The sequence below is a fragment of the Protopterus annectens genome, chromosome 8.part0, assembly GCF_019279795.1.
Source record: "Protopterus annectens isolate FY-2018-M chromosome 8.part0, PAN1.0, whole genome shotgun sequence".
In the NCBI taxonomy this organism is placed as follows: domain Eukaryota; kingdom Metazoa; phylum Chordata; order Ceratodontiformes; family Protopteridae; genus Protopterus; species Protopterus annectens.
In genome coordinates, this window is record NC_056741.1 from 1,702,181,990 (window position 1) to 1,702,206,519 (window position 24,530).

Below are 24,530 nucleotides of genomic sequence, written 5' to 3' on the forward strand. Positions count from 1 at the left end.
GTCTTTTGTGTCAGCTTATGAAATGTCACACATAGAAGTAAATGGTGTCTCCGAGGTCAGCTTACTTGGAACAAAAGGAAAATGTGAGTTGGTTTATTTAAATACATGCCCTTTGTCTCCACATTTGTGTTATGTTGCAGAAATCAGTGAATAAAGAGGTATACCCTCCATGCTGAGGGGGATACACAGGCTATAGCCCTTGAAAAAATGATATTGATGTATCTGTGACATTTTGTTACTTAGTATTGTTGATTCTCTTTATTGTGGATGTTTGACTTTTAATTTAGAATATTTTGAGTTTTGATGTAATGTGGCTTGACATTCTGCTATGAACCCACTGGCTAGAACAGGTTTATTCATCATCTAAGCTGCATGTCAAATATAATAGTGCAACTAGTTTATAGGTGTATAGGTTCATAGGAGGTTACTAGTCAAATGGACCTAGGGCCTCTACAAGCCTAGCTATGTAATACCTGTGTTCCCTACTTGACCATTGTTAGATGGTTTGATTGTTAGCAGATTGAATCTATGATCATCACAGGCTCCCATGTCCATGAGGGACATAAGTGGCACTCCAAAATTTACGGTCTCCTATCCAGTTGTCCAGGTTGCACTTAAATAGTCATTGAGGAGCTCTGCTTAATGTGAATTGGGAGTTTATTCCAGAGTAGCAGCAGTCTCTGGTAGACGTATCTGTCTCTCCAGCATGTTTTAAGTCACAGGCTAGGTTGAGATCTCTGGAGTGAATGACTCTTGCCCCATTTGATTTGCAAACATGTAGCATTTCCATTACAGCAGGATCAGAAACTGCTCTGTAGGCCAGGCACAGGCCACATCTCAGAGCAGCCAGTAGGACACAGAGTACATACACAGGGCTTTCAGTCTTTCCTTGTAGGTCATGTTTTGCAGTCCCTATATTCTCTTGGTCAGGAAACTCTGTGATCTCTCCAGCTGCTGCTGCAGGTATCTGGTGACGTATATGCAAAAGGGAGTGTTGTACTCTATTAGTGGTCTGATGAGGGTGGAGTACAGAGGAGTTATAACATCCTTGGTCTTGGATGTGATGCCATCACTTATGATGTGTACAATGTAAAAGACTTTCCTTACCACTGTGGGCACATGGTGATTAAAATTTAGACTACTATCAACTTGTGTTCCCAAGTCATGCACCACTAGGTTTGAGCTCAGTGGGGTGCTGCCTATAGTGTAATTCACATGGCCTACTTCTTTGACAAAAGGGACAATGATGCACATTTTTGCATTTAGTTTTAGACCATGGGTTTAGTATCAATCATTTGTCTGTTAAACCCTCATGTAATATGCTAATATCTTTAGGTGACTCAGTGATGGCTCCCAGTTTGCAGTCATCTACGAACTTGATAAGCCACGGGCTATCTACTTTTGCCTGGACTTCAGAGGAAAAGATTACAAACAGTACAGGTCCCTGCACAGAACCTTGTGGTACCCCAATGGTAACTGTTCTACTGGTGAATGTGGAATCCCCATCTTTGATAGTATAGGAAATAAATTCTCCTCACCACTACTAAAGACACCGAGGATAGACAAATAAACAAGGAAAAAATACCTTAGGTGTCATCCACAGCTTCAGGCTTCAGTCTGTTAAAACACAATTTATTAATTGCTTAAAAAGTGAAGCTGACAAAATGTACGATCTGAAGAAGGCATCTGCCGAAAGCGCTTATCGTTTGGACAATTTTATCAGCTTTTTACACTCCAGTGAAGTATATGTTTTTGTCAGCTTTGCTTACAAAGCATCTGTTAACTGTGTTTTAACAACTTGAAGCCTGAAGTTGTGGATGTTAATTACTAGGCTAATTATTTCAGTACTTCAGTGAAGTTTGCATTCCTGTCAGCTTCACTTTTTATGCTTTCAATAAATTGAGTTTTAACAGCCTGAAGTCTGAAGCTGTGGATGACAATTGCTTGGATATTTAACTATTTTCAGTTCACCATATCCCAGTGAAGTTTACATTTTGTCAGCTTCACTTTTTAAGCAATTAATAAATTGTGTTTTAACAGACTGAAGCCTGAAGCTGTAGACGACACCTAAGGTCTTTTTTCCTTCTATCTTTGATAGTATGGGTACTGTTGGTGAGCCAGTTGGCTACCCATCTAGTCACATATGGGTTAATCCCTAATTTTTTTAATTTCTCTAAGTCTTTTGGGTTTCTAATACCATAACGGGAATGGACCCCATTCCTAAGTCAAAGTATGATTAAAGTTCATGAAATTAGTATTGTTTCTGTCTTTGATGTTAGCCAGAAGTGCTCTTCACAGCACCTGCAATGTGCCCTATAATGACTCCTTCTGCAATTTGTATGGAGTTACATGTATCAGTAACATATCTAAGCATGACTGTAAATTCTTTTTTTTATAAGACTCCATTGCTCCTTCTACTACTGGAACTGTCTGGGTAACTTTCTTTTACATTGCCCTCATTTCTGCCTGCAAATCCTGGTATTGTATGACTTTATGTCTCTCTGTAAGACTGTAGCCACTAGGTATAGCAATGTCAATAATCAATGCCACTTTATTGTTCTTTTCATGGACTACTATATCTGGTTTCTTGCATCTATTTTATGAACTGTTGGTAATGGATGATCTCATGTGATATAAACTTCATCATTTTCTATGATGCTTTATGGCTCATGTTTCCAGCTCTTTTCAGTTACTTCAATATTATAATGTTTGCAAAATCCCCAGTGCAACAGTCTTGCCACATTATTATGCCCTTCAGTATACAGACCTTCTGCCATTAGTATATCACAACCAGCAACAAAATGTGCAGCTCTTTCCAATTCTGTTTTACAAAACCTGCATTTGTCTGTTTCTCACACATGTTCCATGAACTTTTTAAACCAATATGTACACAGTCCACTATCTTGGGCTGCCAATATAAACCTTTCATCTTTTGGTTTAAATTCACCTCTCCTTAGCCATTCCTGTGTTTGATCTTGATCAACACGAGGTTGTTCCAAGAGTTTTCTATACTTGCAAATATATTTATGCATTTTCTACATTTCTCCCCAATTTTTAATTTCTCCAAATCTTTTGGGTCTCAGATACCTTGATGGGAATGGACCCCATTCCTAAGTCAAAGTACAATTAAAGTTCATGAAATTAGTATTGTTTCAATCTGTGAAGTCAGCCAGAAGTGCTCTTTGCAGCACCCACAGTGTACCCAGCAATGACTCCTTCCACAATTCAGGTTTTGTAAAACAGAATTGGAAAGAGTTGTATTGGTAAAATATCTAAGTACAATTGTAGATTCTTTTTTATAAGACCCATTGCTCCTACTACTATTGGAACTGTCTAGGTATCTTTCTTCCACGTTGCTCTTGTTTCTGCCTACAAATCCTGATATTTTATGACTTTGTGTCTCTATATGTACGCAAGACACTGTAGTCACTGGGTGTGGCAATTTCAGTGATCAATGCTACTTTTGTATTCTTTTCATGGACCACTATATCTGGTTTCCTAGCATCTGCCTTTTGAACTGTTGGTAATGGATGATCCCATGTGATGTAGACTTCATCATTTTCTATGATGCTTTATGGCTCATGTTTCCAGTGTTTTTCAGCCACTTCAATACCATAATGTTTGCACAATCCCCAGTGCAATAGTCTTGCCACATTATTATGCCTTTCGGTATACAGTGCTTCTACCATTAGTATGTCACAACCAACAATGAGGTGTACAATTGTTTCCAATTCTATTTTACAGAACCTACATTTGCCTGGTTCTCCCAGATGATCAATGGACTTTGTAAATCAATGTGTACATAGCCCACTACCTTGGGCTGCCAATATTAACCTTTCATCTCTTGGTCTGAATTCTCATCTCCTTAACCATTCCTGCGTTTGATCCTGATCAACATGAGGTCCTTCCAGAAGTTTTCTATACTTGCAGCTATATTTATGCATATTCCACATTTCTTGCCTTCTCAGCTGTTCCTTCACCTTATATTCTTTCTTTTGTTTCTTGGCGCATTCATTTGCTGCCTGATTTCTATCTGCTTCTGGTTTGATTTCCATTCTTGCTTGACACCGATATGCTTCTGTTACACAAAGCAAGGAAGTCATCTTAGATTTATTCTCCTTATGTTTCAAAACTTTCACTATGTTTGGGTCCTGTTTGGTCAGCAGATATGTGTGCAGTCCCACAATTTCAGATCTGTATTTCAAGGAGGCCCATACCTCCTTCAGAATGGTGAATATATAATCTTAGTATGCACTGATTTTTATAAATCATTTGGTGAGCATGAAGCTTCCTTCTTGATATCCTGTCCAATCTATCCAACACATTTTTGAGCCAGTCAGTCACTCCAAAACTGTAATTTAGGACAAGAAGATCAAATTTGTTTACAACTTGAATTTTGTTCCTAGATGTCAACAGGATTAATTTAAGTCTTCTAAAATATTCCTTACTAAGTTTTATTTGCATTTGTTCATGTTTTACTGTTGATCATCACTTCCCAAATATTTATACACTCCCTCTTGCTCAAGTTTTTTTATATCACATTCTTGGCCCAAACTGATGTTTTCTTGTTGCTGAAGTTTTCCTGCTTTAAAGTTTGCCTTTGCACATTTATCAAGACCAAATGATATTCTTATATCATCTAAAAAAGTTTTGACAACTTGCAGTTGTGCTTTCACTTCCTCAACTGATGAGCTATACAGTTTTAAATCATTGACAAAGAGAAGATGAGAAGTCTTTAAACTTTGTTGTTTTCTAAGAGCCAAATTATAGCCATGGCCTAAGCTGTTAAGTAGACAGTTTAATGGGTTAAGGACAAGACAAATTACCAGTGGTGACAGGGATTTACCCTGGAATATCCCCCTTTGAATTTTTATCCCTGAGATAATTTGTCCTTTATCATAACTTAATTGCAAAGTGGTCTGCCATAGTTTTATGGTCACTGTAATGTAGTGGATCAGTGTAGGGTGTATCTTATACATTTTTAAGCACTCTTTTATCCATGAATGTGAGATACTATCAAATGCTTTTTTTTGTAGTCAGTGCATGCCATACTTAGATTCTTCCCCTTTTTACAGTTCTCCACTATGACTTTATTTAACAACAAATGATCCTTTGTTCCATATGACTTTTTTTTTATTTCCCTTTTGTTCTATTGCCATAATTGAGTTTTCTTCTAAATGACTATAAACTCTGTCGGCACCAATTCCAGTGTATAGTTTATACATCGACAGAAGGGAAGTTATTGGTCTATAGTTTTTAGGGTAGCTTGCAGATTCACTCTTAAGTAGGAGTATTGTTTTTCCTATTGTTAGCCAGGTTGGTGTTTGTTCAGGGTGTGCATATAAATAGTTCTTACGCAATGATAAATCTTTGTGCAAAATGTTAATACTTTTAACCAGAAGTTATGTACTGCATCTGAGCCTGTCATTTTCCATTTAGAGATTTTCTTACCTTTGTTTCAATCTCTCTGGCTGTTACATCATCCAATTTCATATCCTGTACCTTCAAACTTCTTTCTTTTTGTTCTTCTGTCCATTTAACATCTTTGTTATGTTCCACAGGATGTTCATAAATACTTCTCCAAAATATATCTATTTCTTCTTTTTTTTGGTGGTCTTTCAATTCCTTTTTACCTTGTTTCCCAATTCTTTATAAAACTTTTTTGGGTCATCAATAAATTGCTTATTTTGTACTTTACCTTTATATTTATCTGTGTATCTTCTAAGTTTTTCCACCCGTGCTGATATTTTTAGTTTATTTGCAGTCACGCATGATGGATCCTGATCTGTTCTAATACCGTGCATTAGTGTTATCACATCTATCTTTCTAAGTATTTTTTATCTGCTCCCTCTTCTATACTCTTCTAGCAGTAGTACTTCTTGTTTTATTTGCTTTATAGTTTTCTCTGTCCAAAACTTCTGACTTTTGGGGTTTTATTGAACTTCTGCAGTCTATTTCTTTCATTGATCTTAATATGTCTATCTCTGTTAAATCACACTACTTTTCTCTTAGCTCATTTTCTATTAAAATGAGGGCACATTTTTTGTCTTCCATTTCCTGCAGGCATTCTACAGAAATTTCTATAGCATCTTCCTCTGGAACATTCTCTTCAGCTTCTTCCTGTGCCATCCATTGCTCTGTCACATAGGAATTCACTGGCTTGTCACTCCCTCAACATTGACTGCATGAGAATTTCAACAGTTTCAACAGTTTCCTCTTCCTTCCCTTGCTGTCCAGCTTCAAGTGAACATTTATACTGGTTTCCTGTGGAAGTCTCTAAAATATCTTCATATGGTGCCTGACCAATTGCTTCCAGTTCCACTGGTTTCCCCTTAATTTGGATGTTCATTGCTCTATCCTGCTGTGCTGCTTTCTGAATTAGATTTTATACATTTAAACCTTCACTTCAAAGGTACTCCATAATCTCAGTTTCTATTACTTTAATTCTATTACTTATCTTCTACTTTTCCTCTTTGTCTTATTTTTTGTATTGTAAAGATTTCCATGTCAGGATTCCTTTGTCTGTATTTCTCTTCAAATATCTTTGGTGCTGCTCTTTTTGTATTGATTAGTTTTGCTTTCTCCTTTGCATAGATATTACACCATATTAAATCTCTTCTTCTTTCCCATATCCATAGTTATACTTCAGATGTCTCCTTATCTTCCTGTTTCTCCTTACATTGGGGACTTGTTCCATCATGCTGTGATATAACCTGCGTTAGACCTTCTACACCAAATCCTTGTCTTTGCAGGGACTCCATAACTTCAACTTCTGTTGTTTAACTTCTACTTTATTAATCTTCTTTTCTACATTCCCTCTTTGCAATATTATTTTTTTATTGTGAAATTGTCCATATCTGGATGCCTTTGCCTGTATTTCTCTTCAAATATCTTTGGGGCTGCCGTCTTTATATTGAATAATGTGGCTTTTGCCTTTGCTTAAATATTGCACCATATCAGCTCTCTATTTCTTTCCCATGTCCATATTTCTTTTTTATACTTTTCAAAAATCTCTAGGTTTTGTTATTTATATTTTTGCACTTCCTCAGATGCTTCTTTTTCTAAACAGATCAAAGTTTCTTGGTCTATATAGTGCTTTGCACAAATCTGTTGTATTAATGAACACACATTTTTATTTGAGGCTTCTGACAGTTTTTCTTGTGGAAGTAGCTTTCTTTCCTCTAATTTCTCTCTTAATCTTTTTTTATATCTCGTGCAAGTAATAATATGGGTGACCTAATGGTTAAGGTGTTTGCCTTACAAACACAAAGTACAGTGTTTGAGTCTCACAAGGGATAATTGGCCAGGCTTAAAATGGCTTGCAAGGGCAGTTAGCCTAGTACTAACCTATGAACCTATAGTTTCATTCATATCCTCAATAGTCCACTCTATTGTCTTTATGGCTCTTCTTTGGCCTATCAGTTTTTGTGATTTTTGTGGACTGTTGCTTCCTTATACAACAAGGGGGCCATCCTCCCCCTGAGCCTGACCTGGCCCCATTGTAGGAATGTTTCCACAGTTTGAGGATTCTAAACTGTTATTTTTTTTCCAGTCCTGGCACCAGTGCGCCTACTTGGATTGGGCACTTTTTTATCTTGGGTCTTGTGCACCCAGCTATCTTTTTAAATTTTTGACCTACTTCTGTCCATGTTATATGCTATATAAATGCAGTCTGTATATCAGTGTCATCTTGGTGAGATTTTGTGAAAAACCGGGTCAACCTTGTGAAGGTCCTCACCAAGACTTGAGGATGAATTCAATTACTGCAATACTACTCTCATTTGCTTGTTAACTTACCATGTCTCCATTTGGACCCCAACAGGGAGAGTTTATTGATGATACCTGAGTGGGAGAATTGTGTGAGTTACTGGAAATGTCAGACGAAGAAATGGCCAGAAAAGTCATCTAGACTTTTCATGGCTCAAATACTGTGAGAGAACATCAGCTATTGCAAACTGTGTTTTTGGGAAAATGCTTCCCATGTAGTTCACAGTGGTATTGAAGTGTATGTTACATTTAAATATTTTTTTTCTTGTTAGAGAAGTTGTCAAAGTTAGCTGTAACTTCCAGTAGGGTTGGATTAAAGCCGAAGCCTATCATACCCAAATAAGCTTTACACAGACTGGCTCTGGATCTGAGTTATAGTCATTGACTCTCCAGGATTTCCAAACACCTCAGACTGAACCCAGGATTTTCAACTATATAAAGGTAAACCATCTTGGAAAAACGTAGCATCTTGATGGATTGTGAGATAGTTATGGGATTCATTACATGAAAGAAAATGGATAATTAGGTAAATGATTACAATAACCCTTGGCATATTTATGAATTAGAGGGTACCACATGTGTCTTTATTGGGTTTACCTTCTTTAAGTGGTAAATTAGTGAAATGGATATGTCAGCCAAAATATGGTGCACAATATTTGCAAATGATGCCGTTGCCCTTTTTGGACATGACTGGATATTTTTGAGCTCACATATAATAAATGCCCTAATTCTGGTCACATTTATAATAAATTTAAATTAGTGAGATTTTCGCTCCTATAGTTCTTGCCATTTCAAGTACAGTGCAAAACAGGTATCTTCACTAGCTCAGGTAGCCTCTTCAAAATACTTAACAGCCTCAGTTCCACGGATAGCCAAGGTGATACATTATTTGCTTTCTATTATGTCATTAGTCTGTATTCCAGGATGAGCATCATTTGCTTGGATTAGTTAGCAGCACAGACTAGAGACATTTATTTTGTTTGTGTCTGTAGAGACGTACATTAAATTAAAGCAAATATAATTGTTTTTAAAGGGGAAAATATTACAAGTGTGAGTGAATAGTGCAACAGTCTTTTTGTAAACATCCAGAAATATTTATTTATTTGTTTATTTGTCAATTCTTAATTTATCTTTGTTGACCAGGAATGACTAAGAAAAGCCCATCTTCATTGGAGGCCCAGGGAGAAAAGCTCCAACAGCTACATTTAAGATACTCATAACAAAACATTCTTTACATCTGGATACATACAGGCAATTGTTCTGTAGTGACGCTATACAAGTATAAAACTGATATTTGCTGATGTATTACGTTGCCATAAAGCTCATTGTCTTTCCAAAAAACACTGCATAAAAACATTCAGTAAGTCTTGCAGCAAGTAAAAATTGCAGCAATTAAATAGTAAAATAGGCATCTGAAATTTGTGTGTGTGCGTGCATGTGTGCTTACGTGTGTGTGTGTGTGTGTGTGTGTGTGTGTGTGTGTGTGTGTGTGTGTGTGTGTGTGTGTGTGCATGTAGAATAATATTGGACACGTTTCAATTACTGTTGGTAAGAAAGGACTGAAAGGCATAGGGAAGATATAAAGTGGTAAGATCCTCAGGGGATTATATCTTAAGTCTCTCCAGTGTAAAGCCTATTTTGGTGTAGTCAATACTGGCTTTTACCCTAAACAAAAGTGCACATTTACTAGATACTATTAAGTCCACTTGCCATTCATTTATTATTTAATGGTCTGCAGTATCAGTCATGAGACTGTAGCCCCTGGTCATTACATATGAAATGGCAGCACAGGTGTGGATTTAAAGGCTTTACGATGAGTTGAATTTGAATGGTTAAATACTGGTGTCTCAGCTGTCAAGGTAATAGAGTGATTACTTTGCTGATATGTTTACAGTCCAATGGATATAATTCAGAGAGCTACCTCAGCAGGATTTAAGATGTGTAACAGAGATTGGCTGGCACAAATTACAATAAAAACTTGATGGAGTGAAGCTAATGCATACACCCATAAACACACACACCCACAAACCCACACACACACATTTTTTCACATATTACAATCATTGAACCCACATCCAGCCTATATTTTTTTCAAACACCTTTATTGAATTCTGGGTGGGAAAAGAATAAGCATCCATCACATTTCTGGTTCCATGTTTTTAGGGCAATTTTTCATAACAAAATTTTTAATTTTTCCCACAGGAAATAATCAACCAGAAGATTGTTTGGGTACTCTTGCTGTAAATAAAGCTGGCTATTTTTATTAAATCCTGCAGTCTTGCTTTCTTTTTGCACTTCATCCTTTCTAACTTCACTGACAGCTAACTATGGAAGACTGTTCTTTCTCGGAGCTGAGATGAAGTTTTCCCTCATTACTGGATGATGTTGATTTATTGTTCACTCTGTAGCCAAACATCATGTTCTTAGCCAAGCTAAATAAATATAGGTGAAGATTTCTCAAGTGTCGGACACTATCCTGTTTATAGTATTTTGCACAGCAATATCTTACAGGGATGCAGTACTTGAATCAGCCACTTTCATCTTCCCATTAAGATCTGGCTAAATACAAATCCCTTCACCAGGGCTGCAGTACTCTATGATGACTGAAAAGTCATTTTAATATTTGTATGACAGGCCTGAATGAAGTATTAGTTGATTTAACTGGTTCTACATACTCAAAATAACAGTCCACAGCCAGTACGTATTGGAGCGCTTACTATTTGAACAAATCTGCTGCTACCTTACATAATTTTTTCATGGAGTTTATTTAGCAGCATTTCCTCCTTAGTTTGCTCTCCTGCTATATTTACTGCATTCATGACAGGACATAATTAGTTGTTCAGTTGCAAAGGACATACCAGACCAAAGCAACACATGACAGACCCACTCTTTCCATCTAACTATTCCAAGATAAGCTTAATGAATGGATGAAGCATCAGGTTTCTCAAATGTGAGAGGACATTTACTTCATTTGATTTAAACATCAGCCCATGGTTACAGTTTATTTTATTTCATTAATTGAAATAAGGTTGAATCAATAAAACATCTCTTTCTTTCTCTGAGCCAGCCATTTAGCACTGCCAGTTTTAACTGCCACATCTCTAGGTACTCCATATGAGATCACATGAAATTCTAATGTATTTCCATTGAAAGGATCAGATATGTAGATATAGAAACTGTAACACCTTGTTAGTTTGCTTAAGAAAGGCCCAGGTTAAGGCATCTGCCACATGCATGTCTTTGTAGTGTTAATACTTTACTTGCAGGTCTCTGTGCAGAACATTAACCATCATATGCTGAAGATGTACTTTGACTTAATGCAGGAATTTAAGGAAAATTTTTCCAAAAGTTTGTAGTATGACTTCGATACTTTTAGACTTCCTATAACCATATTCACTAAATGTTTCACATGTACAAGCATCTCCTTCTAAGTTTGCACATATCTACTTAGGATATTCGTCATCTGTTGGCTGACCATTCTACAGAAGTACAATTCTGAAACCAGGCTAACTGATATCAACTTGCATGAACAATGGCTTTGTTGCATTATTGTATCTCGGGGTGGCAGACTCTGTTACAAGTTTCTTTAAACTTTTAGGACTGCAGTCATATCCAAACTCCCAGCACTACTTAGAATCCCTTTCCAAGTGCATCTGTAGAAGCAATACCCATAACGCCAAAAAGTTTATTTTTGAACAAAGGTAATGAGTTGCATTGCTTAATGTGCAGGGAAAGTTTACTACAGAGGTTTTGGAGGCAGGGCAGAAAGAGCAGAAATGAGGCTTCATATACCAGCAAACTTGGCCCTGGCTTGTCCCTGCACCAGTGTGCCATTAACGATATTGCCTGTCTGCTCCTCTCCTTCTAGTATATGGGCCACTACCTTTTGAACTACTTCTGGTGCTAATGGAATTCTAAATGGATGCAGGCGAACCTATAGTATTTGTGATGTGTTGAATGTATATAGACCAGAGCTTTGATCACCCTGGTTAATTTGCCAAAAAGCCATGACTTAAGTCTAGAACTGTGAAGTCTTTAGATCTTGGCATTATTACAGCAGCTGTTTCTATAGTCTTTAGAGCATATTGCCTCTTTTGATAGCTTTATTCAAATCACGTGGTATCTATACAAGTTCTAATCTTATTACATTTAACTACTGAGGGTGGCCTAATGGTTAAGGTGTTTGCCTTACAAACACAAGGCGCATGGTTTGAGTCTCACAAGGGATAATTGGCTAGGCTTAAAATGGCTCACAAGGGCAGTTAGCTTAGTACTAACCTATGAACCTATGTCTTAATGCTGTTGATCTAGTCCATCTATTATATTTGTCTGGTTATGACTCCAGTTTGTACCATATGTTTGAGCTTTTGCTTAATTCTGAGTCTCATTGCTTTGGGCACCCTTCTGGGCTGATACTTCAGATTCAATTAAGTGTTATAGTCACCAGGTAGGCATCCCCAAACCATTGACAGGACTCTGCAGTTTGCACCATATGTTTGAGCTTTTGCTTAATTCTAAGTCTCTTTGCTTTGGGCACATTTCTGGGCTGATACTTCAGATTCGATTAAGTGTTATAGTCACCAGGTAGGCATTCCCAAACCATCAACAGTTTGCAGTTTGCAAAATGTCAATGCTGACATCTGAAGTCTTTTCTCTAGTCCTTCTGCACAGCGCTGCTTCAGTACTATAACCTGCTATTTCTCTAACACATCTCTACAAGCTGATAGTAATGGGAAGCTGTTTAGTTGAGCCTGACCCTTTCGGATAGTTTTTTTGTTGGCTTTATGACCGTGTAAACTAAATTCTGTTCATCATGGATTTCTGTAACAAAACTAAGCTACTCACAGGCCACTCAGCCTAAAATGCTGCCATGCTGCAAAGATCAAGTCTAGAAAATACTTTGTAGTTCTGTGTCTTGTACCAATATTTTAAGGCAATTTGACTGATGAAACGTGTTTTGAAAATTATTAACAGAGCAATCATCCGATAATCCAGTCTACCTTTTATACTTACTGTTTTAAATGATGAACCTTTTACACCTGATGCTTGAAATGATCTTTCCTTCATTATGTTGCAGTCAGTACTGATATAAAGTTCTACAGCTTCATAGTTTTATAGATGAACTGTGTAGTGCCCAAACTGGCCATTCAAAACAGAGAATCCAGATTCAAGGAATAGACCAAAGGTCCCATCCAAATGGCACAAGTAATTTCTTAAAAACATACAATTTGTCACTGTCTGATATTTAAAGTAGCTCATTACAAAGGCAGACTATAGAATGAGAAATAAACTTAGACCTTACTGAGGGTCTAAACACATCTATTTTAAAAGTAAAACATCTTCACCTTGATATAATATTGGTTTGAAGAATGTCTAAATTAATGACTGACCTCAATCGTTCATTGTGTGCCAGGCACAATTTGCTTCTTAGATGCTTATAGCTCATTGAATATAGATCTTGTAGTTCAAGTTCTGTACTATAAGTTAAAGGACTTACAGGCTGTAATTCTTTTGGTGAGATTCTGTACACTTTCTAAAATCAGTAGGTCACTCAAACTCTGCCTCTTGGCCATTTATAGACAGCCTATTACTGCAGTGATTTATCCATTTATAAGACTCAGATTTCTCAGAGATGAGTGATCCACATACACAGTCCATTGGTATCAACCACGAGTTTATTTTTCTAAACTGAACTTGCATTGCTCTCAAATGAGCACACAGCATTTTCAGTAAAATTTTGCAGGACATTTCATTTGCTTTTCTTGCATTGCTCTTTGTGGTATACATTTTTGCAAAATAATTCAGAGCTTCACATTCCCAGCAAATAATACTAAGCACTGAACAAGCTCTATCCTCATGACTATTACAACATTTTTGTGCCACTACCCTTCCTTGTGTGTCATCCTGACCATTTAACACAGTGTAAAATCCAACCTAATATACATCAGTGTACTTGCAAACCATCTTGGCTTACTGGCACCTCTGTAGCTTATAATACACTTTAATAATCTCTAGCTGCTCTTTTCTTATACATCACCTAAACTTAGAAAAATGTTTCGGGGCTTCCTTGCCTTTTTCCATTTGGGAGATTCCATTCCAAAGCATGGAAAAACTTGAACAGTTCATCCCAAGTGAACCTGTCTACCCCCCCCCAACCCTCAGCTAAGTGGCCTTATATATCCTCTCTTGACATAACTATGTCAGTGACATATTTATGGCTTTTACAACCTTGTGGGCAATGACAGACAAAACTTGTTTTAGTAGGTTTTTATTAACTGTCAGTTTGCTTGCTTTCTTTACATACTTTTATGCCTGTCATACCAGAACAGATTATTTGGGTCTATATTAGATCAGCGACCATTTAAAAAAGCGAATGCTGATTGATCGAACTTATGTAAGTGAAAGCTTATAATCTTGAACTGTCAAAACAGCAATTCTTTTCCTAAGGAAAAAAATCACTGATCCAAAACACATACACACAACACAAGCACACCAAACAAACAGCAATCCACACACATACACATAAAATCTGACACCTAACCCTACACTAAACTATACACACACCACTAACTATTTACTTACCTTAACCAAAACCCTAACCCTAACCCTAAGGTCCGTCACTATCGCACACTCACCTCACCCGCTCCCTAACCCTAACTCACCTAACCCACCCTAACCTTCACGTCCACACAATCGCACACATACCTAACCTGCACCCTAACCCTAACTCACCTAACCAGCCCTAACACTCACATCCACACAATCGCACACTTACCTGAATCCGACCTGCAACTTTCCACCACAACACTGAAAATACCGAAGCAACAGAAACGGACAACCAAATTCTTTCCCTAGGAAAAAATTCAGGTTTCTGTTGCTTCGATATTTTAAGCTTTCGCTTACATAAGTTCAATCAATCAGTGTTCACTTTTTTAAGTGTTCACTGATCTAATATAGACCCGATTATTTCATCATTTCTTTGAGTGGAACTTTGCACCATCAATGTGCCACTGCTGTTCTTGTAAAATTTAATATTGTCAGCACATTCAGTATTGCACATAAGGTGGTTTACTTCAGGATTCATGTAGATATGTGCCACTGAAACTGGAAAAAAATATAAATTATTTCCTCTCTCTTGCAGATCCTACTTTCTGCTTTGCTCTGTATCACTTCTCCTCTCTGTTGATATTCATCCAGTCCAGCCCTTCAGATTATTGACACTATCAACAGGTTACTAACACCATCCACAAAATACTAACATTACCCAGCTGGTACTAAACCTACAGGTTACCAACATTACCTTCACAGGACAAGAATTACCCAGAGGTTACTAATATTGCCTTTGTGTTACAAGGATTACCCACAGGTTAGTAATATTACCCTCAGATAACAAGGATTACCTACAGGTTACTAACACCATCCACAGGATACTAACATTACCCAGCTGGTAATAAACCTAAAGGTTACTAATATTATCTTCAAGTTATTAACATTACCCTCAGATTAGTAATATCATCATCAAATTACAAGGATTGCTAATATCATCCCCAGGTTAAAAGGATTACCCACAGGTTACTAAAATTAACCACAGGTTACTAAAGTTATCACAGACCTCGCAAATGATGACTGCTGAAGGCTAAGGAACTGAAGACTGCTCATGTTAAAGGTAGAGTCATAAGAAATAATACTCACACAATTCACAATGAATATTAATTCTCACAGTCTTAGAATTCTGGATGAAGCAAACTAACAAAGATTCTGAAATCTGTTCTCCTGCATACTGTGTTTATGCACCTGACAGGAGTCAAAAGAGTTGCAGTGTTACATAAAGACAGCTTCAGAATATTTCATGCATCCATACATCCATCCTAGTTTGAACCAGCAAGACCAAAATTCTTTTTATGTCTGGGTTATACTGTTCTTCTTGAACTGGATGAATCCATTATCAAATAAGTCCTTCACTGGTTCTCAGTGAATATCAACTCAGAATTTGTCATTTGTTGCTATAAAAATTGGTTGAATGTTAATGGGTCTGTAAACCCATCAGTCCAGCTGTTAAGGACAAACACAATCTTATTGGTACTTTATTGATCTTCCTTGAGCATTTAATCTCACTGACTACTCCATCCTCCCTCCCTGCCGATTTATATTGGGGTGAGATCCCAAGCATCTAACCATTTCAAAGACTTCCATCCATGTGATCTTTCAAAGAAAAACACTTCTACAGATTATCCAGTTCAGTCTGGAGTTCAACATGGGTCTGTTCTAGCTTGAACCATAATTAATTAACCACTTCTTAGCCTTTTGGCTAAAATCAAATGTAAGTAAGCAATTAAACAAATACATAAATAAAGGTGCAAGAAGACATGCCATTCATCTCCAAATCTTTGGTATCATCACGTAATCAGCCATATGAAGTTCAGAACACATGCTATGCTCTAAACACATTGCCTCCATGGAAATACATATATCATGCTACAGATCCATCTCAGCTCATGTAGCCGGTGATAATCTCTCCTGTAATCCAGATCTATGAAGTTACACTGTGGCACCATGAACAATACTCCTAAAAGTTACTTTTCTGGTCCCAAACAATGTCGTACTTTATCTAGAGCAGGCCTGCTCCTGTGAGGAACACTCTTAAAAGTCACTGTCCTGGTCCCAGGAACTCCCACACTTTAGCTGGAGCTGATCTTCTCCTCAGTTTGCTTGCTTCTTCTGCTACATTTGAAGATAGTTACAGACACTATTCTTGCTATAGACAAACAAAGAATGTTAATTTAATAAGTTTCTCTCTCATTTTCATTCAGCTAGCCATCATCTTTTTAAAAATCTAGTAAGCTTATATTGTCTCTCATTTCAGCACACAGTGAGAAAAGGTAGATTCTTCCCATTCTAAGTTCCCTCAACTCTTTCAGGTCATACATGTGTATTAATAACTACACAAGTATGTTTTAGGTAACTATCCCTTTTAACCTCTTTTTTGGATTTCTTTAGCCTAATGGTTTCTCCAAATTTATGAGAAGCTTCAATGTTTTTTCAACTGGATAATTTAACCTTTGAAGTGCTCTTTATCATATTATATTCTTCTTCACCAGGTATTTATCATGACAATTCACTGTTGATCTCCCCAGTCCTATATCCACTTTAAAGTACAGTGGTATTTTCCATGATAGGCCATTACAATCTCCATAGCCCTATATCTACCCTGACATAAACTGTCATTTGTCATAATGGGTCACCTTTGACCTTCCTAGCATTATCTCTACTTCAATATATATTGGACTTTATGATGATGGATCACCTGTGACCTTTACAGTCTGATATCTATCTACTCTGACATACTGGGATTTATATTTGGTAATCTTTGAACTCCTCAGCTTTATATCCACTCCATCATATATAGTGGGATTTATCATGATGGAGCTCCCCTGATCTCCCCAGTCCTATGGCTACTCTGACATACTGGGATTTTAATATTTGGTCATCTTTGACAGCCTTGGTTTTATTTCCACTTTTTCATATACTGGAATTTATCAAAATTGATCATCTTTATTTTCTCTCTAGCCCCTTATACACTCTAATCATACTGCAATTTATTATTTGACCTTCACAGTCCGAAATCCATAATAACATCTAATGGAATTTCTCAAGGAATCTTCCCAGCTCTACATTCACTTTGACATGTACTGAAGGACTCTGCAGAACTACAGCTATCTTAATATAGAATTGCATCCAAAAACATCCATGATAAGAAGTCCAGATGGGATAGCATTGAAGGAAGTGTTAACAAAATAAAATGTACAAAGATACTTTTCTTTCAAAGAATCATTTTTTTAAATTTTTTTGTCCTTGTTTCCAGTCTGTGGGCCCATCATCATGGGACAGTCCTTTTTAAAGCAAATTACATTCTTCTCAGAATGTTATTCTTAGACTGATGTTGAAACATTAATATCTATATAATCAGAAGCTCAATGAATGAATAGCCTTTAAATAGCTAACACTAAAAACTATGCTTCACATAAATAAAAAAACATTTGCTTCAGTTCATGCTGCTCTAAGATATACTATTTGTAATACAATCTACTTTTGTTTCTGTTACTGCAGTACATAGTCTCCAGAAGAGAAGAATCGTGTTAAACATCTACCCACTGCATGATGAGGAGAAGCTGAACACACTGACGAAGGCTTGGTACTCTCAGTTGTACCAAGTAATGCAGCCTATTGGTGAGAGCACACCTGTTTACATCCATTAATAACTCAGGTCTAGGAAGGGTGGCACACTGAGAGAATTCAAGAGCGTGCTTAAGATATGCACTGTTGAAGCCAATCATTACAAGAGAAAGCGAAAAACTGGAATTGAAGTGGGTGTTTGCATTCAGAAACAGGCAACGCTATGGACAAACTGCATATGTTGTCTTTATCATCATATATGCTACAATTAATGTACATTATGTGTGACACAGTGCTGTAAAATAATGTGACTTCACACTTAGAAATTAATTTAATCATCTCAAACTGTTAGGAATTAATTATAATTACTCAGCTATAGGCTAAAGCAGGAGTGTTCATTTTGGTTCAGGGGCCACTTGACATACTTGCTGATAAATACATCAAAAACTAAGTATATGAGATTTGGGAGACATAAATTGAAAGATGAGCATTTAATACAGCACACAGTGATTGAAACTGTTGATTCATTTAAGAACCTGGATATATGGGTAGGTCCAACTTTGACTTTTTTTTAAATCATATCAATCAATTGGTTAATGATAGTTACAGAACTATAGATTATACAAAAAGATTTATAAAGTCTAGGAAATTAGAAATGATGAAGTCATTGTTTGTTATTTACATTACACCCAAACTTGAGTATGGAATAACAATATGGAAACCTTATAAGAAAACAAGCATGAATAAACTGGAAAGAGTACATCAGAAACATACCAAGGGCATTCATGGATGTGAAAACTTAAGTTAGTTGTGCTGGGCTTACTCCCATAGTAGTGTGGACAGTGACATGGTACAACATGAGAGCATCAGCTGTGCAGGGCTTACTTCCATAGTACTGTAGGGAATAGCTTAGCAAAACACAAAAGCATTAGCTGTGCAGGCCTTACTTCCATAATACTGTTGGAAGTAGCATGGTAAGACATGAGAGCATCAACTGTGCAGGGTTTACTCCCACAGCAATGTTGGGAGTACCACAATAAGATATGAGAGCATTAACAGTGCAGGGCTTACTCCCATAGTACTGTTGGGAGTAGCATGATATGATATGAAAAAATTAGCTTTGTAGGGTTTACTCCCATAGTACTATGGGGAATAGAGTGGCACATTAGCTGTGCAGGGTTTACTCCCATAATACTGTGGGAAGTAGCATTGCAAGACATGAGATGATCAACTGTGCAGGGCTTACATCCATAGTACTGTAGGGAGTAGCATGGTAAGACATGAGAACATTAGCTGTGCATCCCTTACTTCCATGGTATTGTGGGAAGTAGCATTCTAAGACATGAAAGCATTAGCTGTGCAGGGCTTACTCCCGTAGTATTGTGGGGAGTAGTATGAGCTTACTATTAATATATTAATTCCATACAGGGAACACCCTAACCTCAAAACAAAGTAGACACTGGGTAAATTTAATGTGTCTTTGTCATTTACATCTGTTTGCTGTAATTCAGAAATGGTACCAGCACTAATAAGAATGCATTTAGTTTATTACTAATGAGACATAAGCTGAAATTACTAAAGCAATTATTACCTCAGAGCAGACCTTAATTATGTTACAATATGTAATAATAAAAAGTGAAGCATAACTCACCATCAGGTGTTTTGTAAGAAACACATTAGAATTATGTGTTCCTGCTCATAGTCGAGCAGTATAAAAAGAATGTATTCATGCTATGCTACATCTGCTATGTCAGGTGTTTCGGGGTAGGTAAAAGTTAAAAGGTGACTTAACCAGATCAACACCCTCCACCATATTTCTGCATGAGAACATTGTTAAGTATGTAACAGTGCTGCCTTTCTATGGGAATAAAAATTGTTAAGTAAAGAAACTGTTTTTGCTTTGTCACTTTCAGATTTTGTCCGTGCCTACTTTGGAGATCCTGTTGCCTTTTACTTCAGTTTCTTGGGATTCTTCACCATTTCTTTAGTGCCCATGGCTGTGGTTGGTGGCATCTACTACTTATTTCCTATTGATGCACTGGCTAAATTTGTGTTTGTTGCTGGATTTAATGTAATCTGGTCTACAGTAACTCTGGAACTCTGGAAGCGGTACAGTACTGCCAAAGCCTATCACTGGGGATCTCTTCTCATGAAAAAACAATTTGAGGAGCCACGTGTGAACTACTGGGGTTCTGTTAGTGTAAATCCTGTTACTGGGAGAAAAGAGCCCTACTGGCCTAGATGGAAGCGAAAACTGAGAGTTGCCATGGGATCAGCCCCTGCAGTCTGTGTATTCTTGGGACTGGCAATGTTGGGGATGGTAGGGTTTGTGTGGTTGGAAACCTGGGCTAAGGAATATTATGAAAATGACTCTGAACTCTCACTGATCATATTTTATCTCCCCTGTGTTGTTCACACCTTATACCTCAATACTCTGAGCTCCATCTATGAAACTGTGTCAAAAACACTGACAGAGTGGGGTAAGTTAACTCATATTTTTGGAATATTTTTGCAGTGACAGTTCACACATTCTTTGCTTTAAATTATGATAATGAGACAGTTTTTTTTCTTGCATGAAACAATAGAGTAATGTATATCTGCATATGCATGTGTGTATACATGCATGTATGCATTTATGAGTGCTTCTTATATGTGGGCTAGTCTGACTCATGTTATTTGATCCTTTGCTGTATTTCAGAATCGGATTTGATAAAGAGATCAACAGATGTGCTATAAGATCAGAAGACAGATATGTGCCAACAATATCTAGGTTCAGTCTATGATCAAATTCTGATATTAAATGTAGATATCACCTGAAATTTCTCAAATACAGGATTGTCTTCTAAAACAACTGTATATAATGTAGTTTCATACATCTGTCAACACTTCTCAAAAACAGAAAGTAACAATTTTTAAGATGAACAAAAGCTAAAGTGTTAGGATGTCTATATGTAACTAAGGTAAAGGAAGTATTTAATAGTCAATCCTAACCTTGCTTACTTGAGATGAGGGTAGCCTATGTGATCATTACTCGGGTAGCTCTTAGCAGAGGTCAGAGTTCATCCTATGAATGAATATTTACAGATTCATGAAGTCAAGGTAAAGTGAGCACAGGTGATCATTATGCATACAGCTTCTGGTCTCCTGAAGGAGACAGAACAAGCTGTTTAGAGCATACATCATTCTTAGGTTCACTGCCACAGTAACTTAGTCTAGAACTGCTGTTAGCCTGCACAGATGGCAGCTTATTTTAAAGATAGTTTATGTGAGACCAGCAATGGAGCTAAGCCAGCAGTAGGTCTAGATGGATTTATCAATGTGGGAACTGATTAAAAAAAAAGGCAATTAAATGTATTGTTATCTTATATTTGGGTCTACCTTTTGCCTGACAGTCCCTTTAAATCAAGAGCTCAACTGTAGTATCAAGTTTCAGATTTCACGTTGACATCTCTCACATTGTAATGTGTATATAGGACCTGATTTCTAAACAGAATACTGATGATAATTGGTGAAAATAATAAGGAAATCTCAGTCCAGATACTTCACCGTGTTCAAACAACAGGTATGAGTTTGCAGAACAATGACCTTGTAACTTCAGATACAAGACAGGAAGAGTAAATCCTAGCTAGTGCGATACTAAGTCACTGTTCTGCTTTAAATCTGTCAGAATATGGGGAGCCACACTGCCAAACTGATACGTGTTTTTGGTGACTAAGTAATATAAACCAATTGTAAGATATCTGCAGTATTCACTAAATTTCAGTGTTAAAGGAAGTCTATGATATCCATTTCTGCATCTGAATAGGTCTGCATTAATATGAGAACTGATAAAGTTACAATATTTAAAGATAGCTTGTATACAAATATAACATTCTTTACACATATTAAATATCTTAAGAATTTGCTGACATTATACACTGATAAGACTATTTGCCTTTTTCCTAATGGAGTGAATGAACTCTGATCATGCCCATTAATAGCATCACATAGAGGTGAATTAGTTTAAAATGGTTCACTTTAGTGAAAAAGTGCCTGATTCCCTGAACACATTATCCTACCTGTGACACCCCACCTCTGGGCCAGTAATCAAAGAGCCTCAATCCTCACCACTGGCACCAGTGGGGGATGTTCAATGAGAGGATAACAGGTACACACACAGTATCTCCAGATGCAGCTCTTTGCATCAAGCATAATCATGCACAATTTTTCTTAAGAGCACACGGGGAACACATACAGTCCTGGGCTGGTTCCTCTCTCATGTTCTCCAGATCCCCATTAAGACTCCACACTGGCACAATAATAGAGTTAAGATCTCAGCTGAGTGTCAAAGCCAAGACCTCCAGCACCCTCTCTGTCCAATCAGTGCTCTGTGCCCCTGCCCAAGTAGCTGACAACCACACTATTTGTTTTACACAGACACACACACACACACACACACACACACACACACACACACACACACACACACACGCACACACGCACACACACACACACACACACACACACACACACACACACACACACACACACACACACCTGGGAAAGGCTGGCACAGGTTTACTAGCTATGCCCCCTTTTGCCCAAACTATAAGGTAGTTAAGACTGCCACCAGGCACTCCTGCCAGCTACCTTAAGACTCTTCCAAGGGAACCCAATATACTGGGTGAAATTAATATTAATACAAATGATAGTTTGACCAAGAGCAAGGTTATTAGGAGTGGCCCACACAGTGTCACCATATAAATACGCAACTATTCTCCAAACTTTAATATCTCTACAAAGATCAGCCACAATGAAAGGTTTAATTATATTTAATAATAAATAGTAAAAAGAACATGGAATGCTAAGTATATATTCACAGTGACACCAGAGTTTAAAATCACAGGAAATATTTAAAATAACATTGAAAGACAGGTTCAGACAAATAAATGAAAAACAATATCTAAATTAAGCTTCACTATATTCCTGACTGAATCTAAGAGAATTACTATTCCGTACTTACTTAATAAAGCAATGCAGATGATGTGGTGAATGATCCTTCTTGTTGTCAACCCCAAGACAGAATACAGAATGCTAAGTATCACTAAGAGACTTCCCAAAATAATATCTAAAATATTACTTCTGTGATAGCTTGTAGAATGGCATCACTTCTAGTCATCTGACTTCTAGTTCCCATGCAAACCCCCATTGCTGGCAGGATTTAGCACCTACTTGTAAAAATACACACACATGGGCTTTTGCTCAGATCTGTGGGAGGTGCTGGAAGTCATAAAACAATTTCATATCTCCATGCTTCCAGAGTAGCAATTAGTTCACCCCAAAGACAATGCAGAAAGCTTCCTTGTACAGACTTTCCCCGGGATTCATGATGCTCGGCGCAAGGACGGCATTAGGCTTAGAGATGGCGGCATAGAGATGGCGCAGTAGCGCCATATGTATATTAATGAAGGTGTGCTGCCGCCACATCAATGTGCATAGGAAACGTGCGCGAGTGCATGGGGCATGTCAAAGTGCCGCAGGGAGGCGTGGACATGGCTGTTTACGTGCAACCTAAAATGCTGAATATTACAGCCTGCCTCCAATAGTAATCACACCCGTCAGTGTCCGTGGATACTGAAACGTATGCAAAGCATGCAAGACAGTTTTGCGAACACAAAAATAAGAAGCAAACACAAATGCATGCAGCTGAATATTGAGACCACATCCCTCGAACAAATGACATTTAAAATCCCCTGCCCATATTCTATTGCAGTGTTGATAGTTATACCAAGTGGAAGCGAAACGCATCATGTTAGCACGCTGCCAATAGCTAAGTCTAGCCCGATGGTCAGGGTTATCACCTGTCCTACATTGTGAGGGACAGTCCCCCTCTGGGCAGTTGTGTCCATACCAAAACCATTATAAATGTAAAATATCCTGCGACCGTAGGACATAATTATGTCCCACATCTCATGTAATAGTCACATACAATAGTTATTTCCGTATGTAACATACCTATATGTTACAAGAAATAGAATAAGCAAGTAAATGAAACAGAAGAAGCAGCTAAACTGCTACAACAATAAGCTTACATTTAGGCATAAAACAAAAGTACTATCCATTGTACTGACCATGGGTATGTGTTAGCCTGTAAAATCTGATGTGTGTCCCTAATATATCCCGTCCTGGCCGTATGAAATGTGGCAACCCTACCAATGGTCAGAGCATTCACCCAAAATCTGCCCATTTGCGGTCCAAGGCATCCTTGTCAGGATGGGCCAAAGAAGAACGGGTATTACCCGGGTCTACCTACCATGTCATGAAAGATAAGTATTTACGTGTACCTATGTGTGTGATGTATAGAATATGGAAGGTGAAAAATGCTAGGGTAGTCCTCACAACCATACAGGTACCAGAGATATGTAGTGTATGCAATGTGTTCCCTTGACCATGCCATGGGCCATCAGCCAGAGAAGGGATAGATGGAGTGTGTGGACTATGGGTGTGGGGGGTACGGGTAATGCAATAATTCGCAAATGGGAGACTGTGTTGGATGCACAATAGGTGAACTGGAGGTGTATGAGGGAGCAGTGGGTGAATCAGAAACACAA

General features: G+C 37.6%; 1 protein-coding gene across 4 annotated transcripts in view; it reads left to right on the forward strand.

Moving 5' to 3' along the window:
• LOC122809608 (anoctamin-10-like) overlaps positions 1 to 24,530 on the forward strand; it is a 946,079-nt gene that overhangs the window by 409,794 nt on the left and 511,755 nt on the right. For all 4 annotated transcript variants that reach the window (XM_044081230.1, XM_044081232.1, XM_044081233.1 and 1 more), the window contains exons 5-6: positions 17,875 to 17,994; positions 19,854 to 20,420. In XM_044081230.1, the coding sequence (XP_043937165.1) occupies positions 17,875 to 17,994; positions 19,854 to 20,420 (687 nt within the window). The remainder of the gene's footprint in view (positions 1 to 17,874; positions 17,995 to 19,853; positions 20,421 to 24,530) is intronic.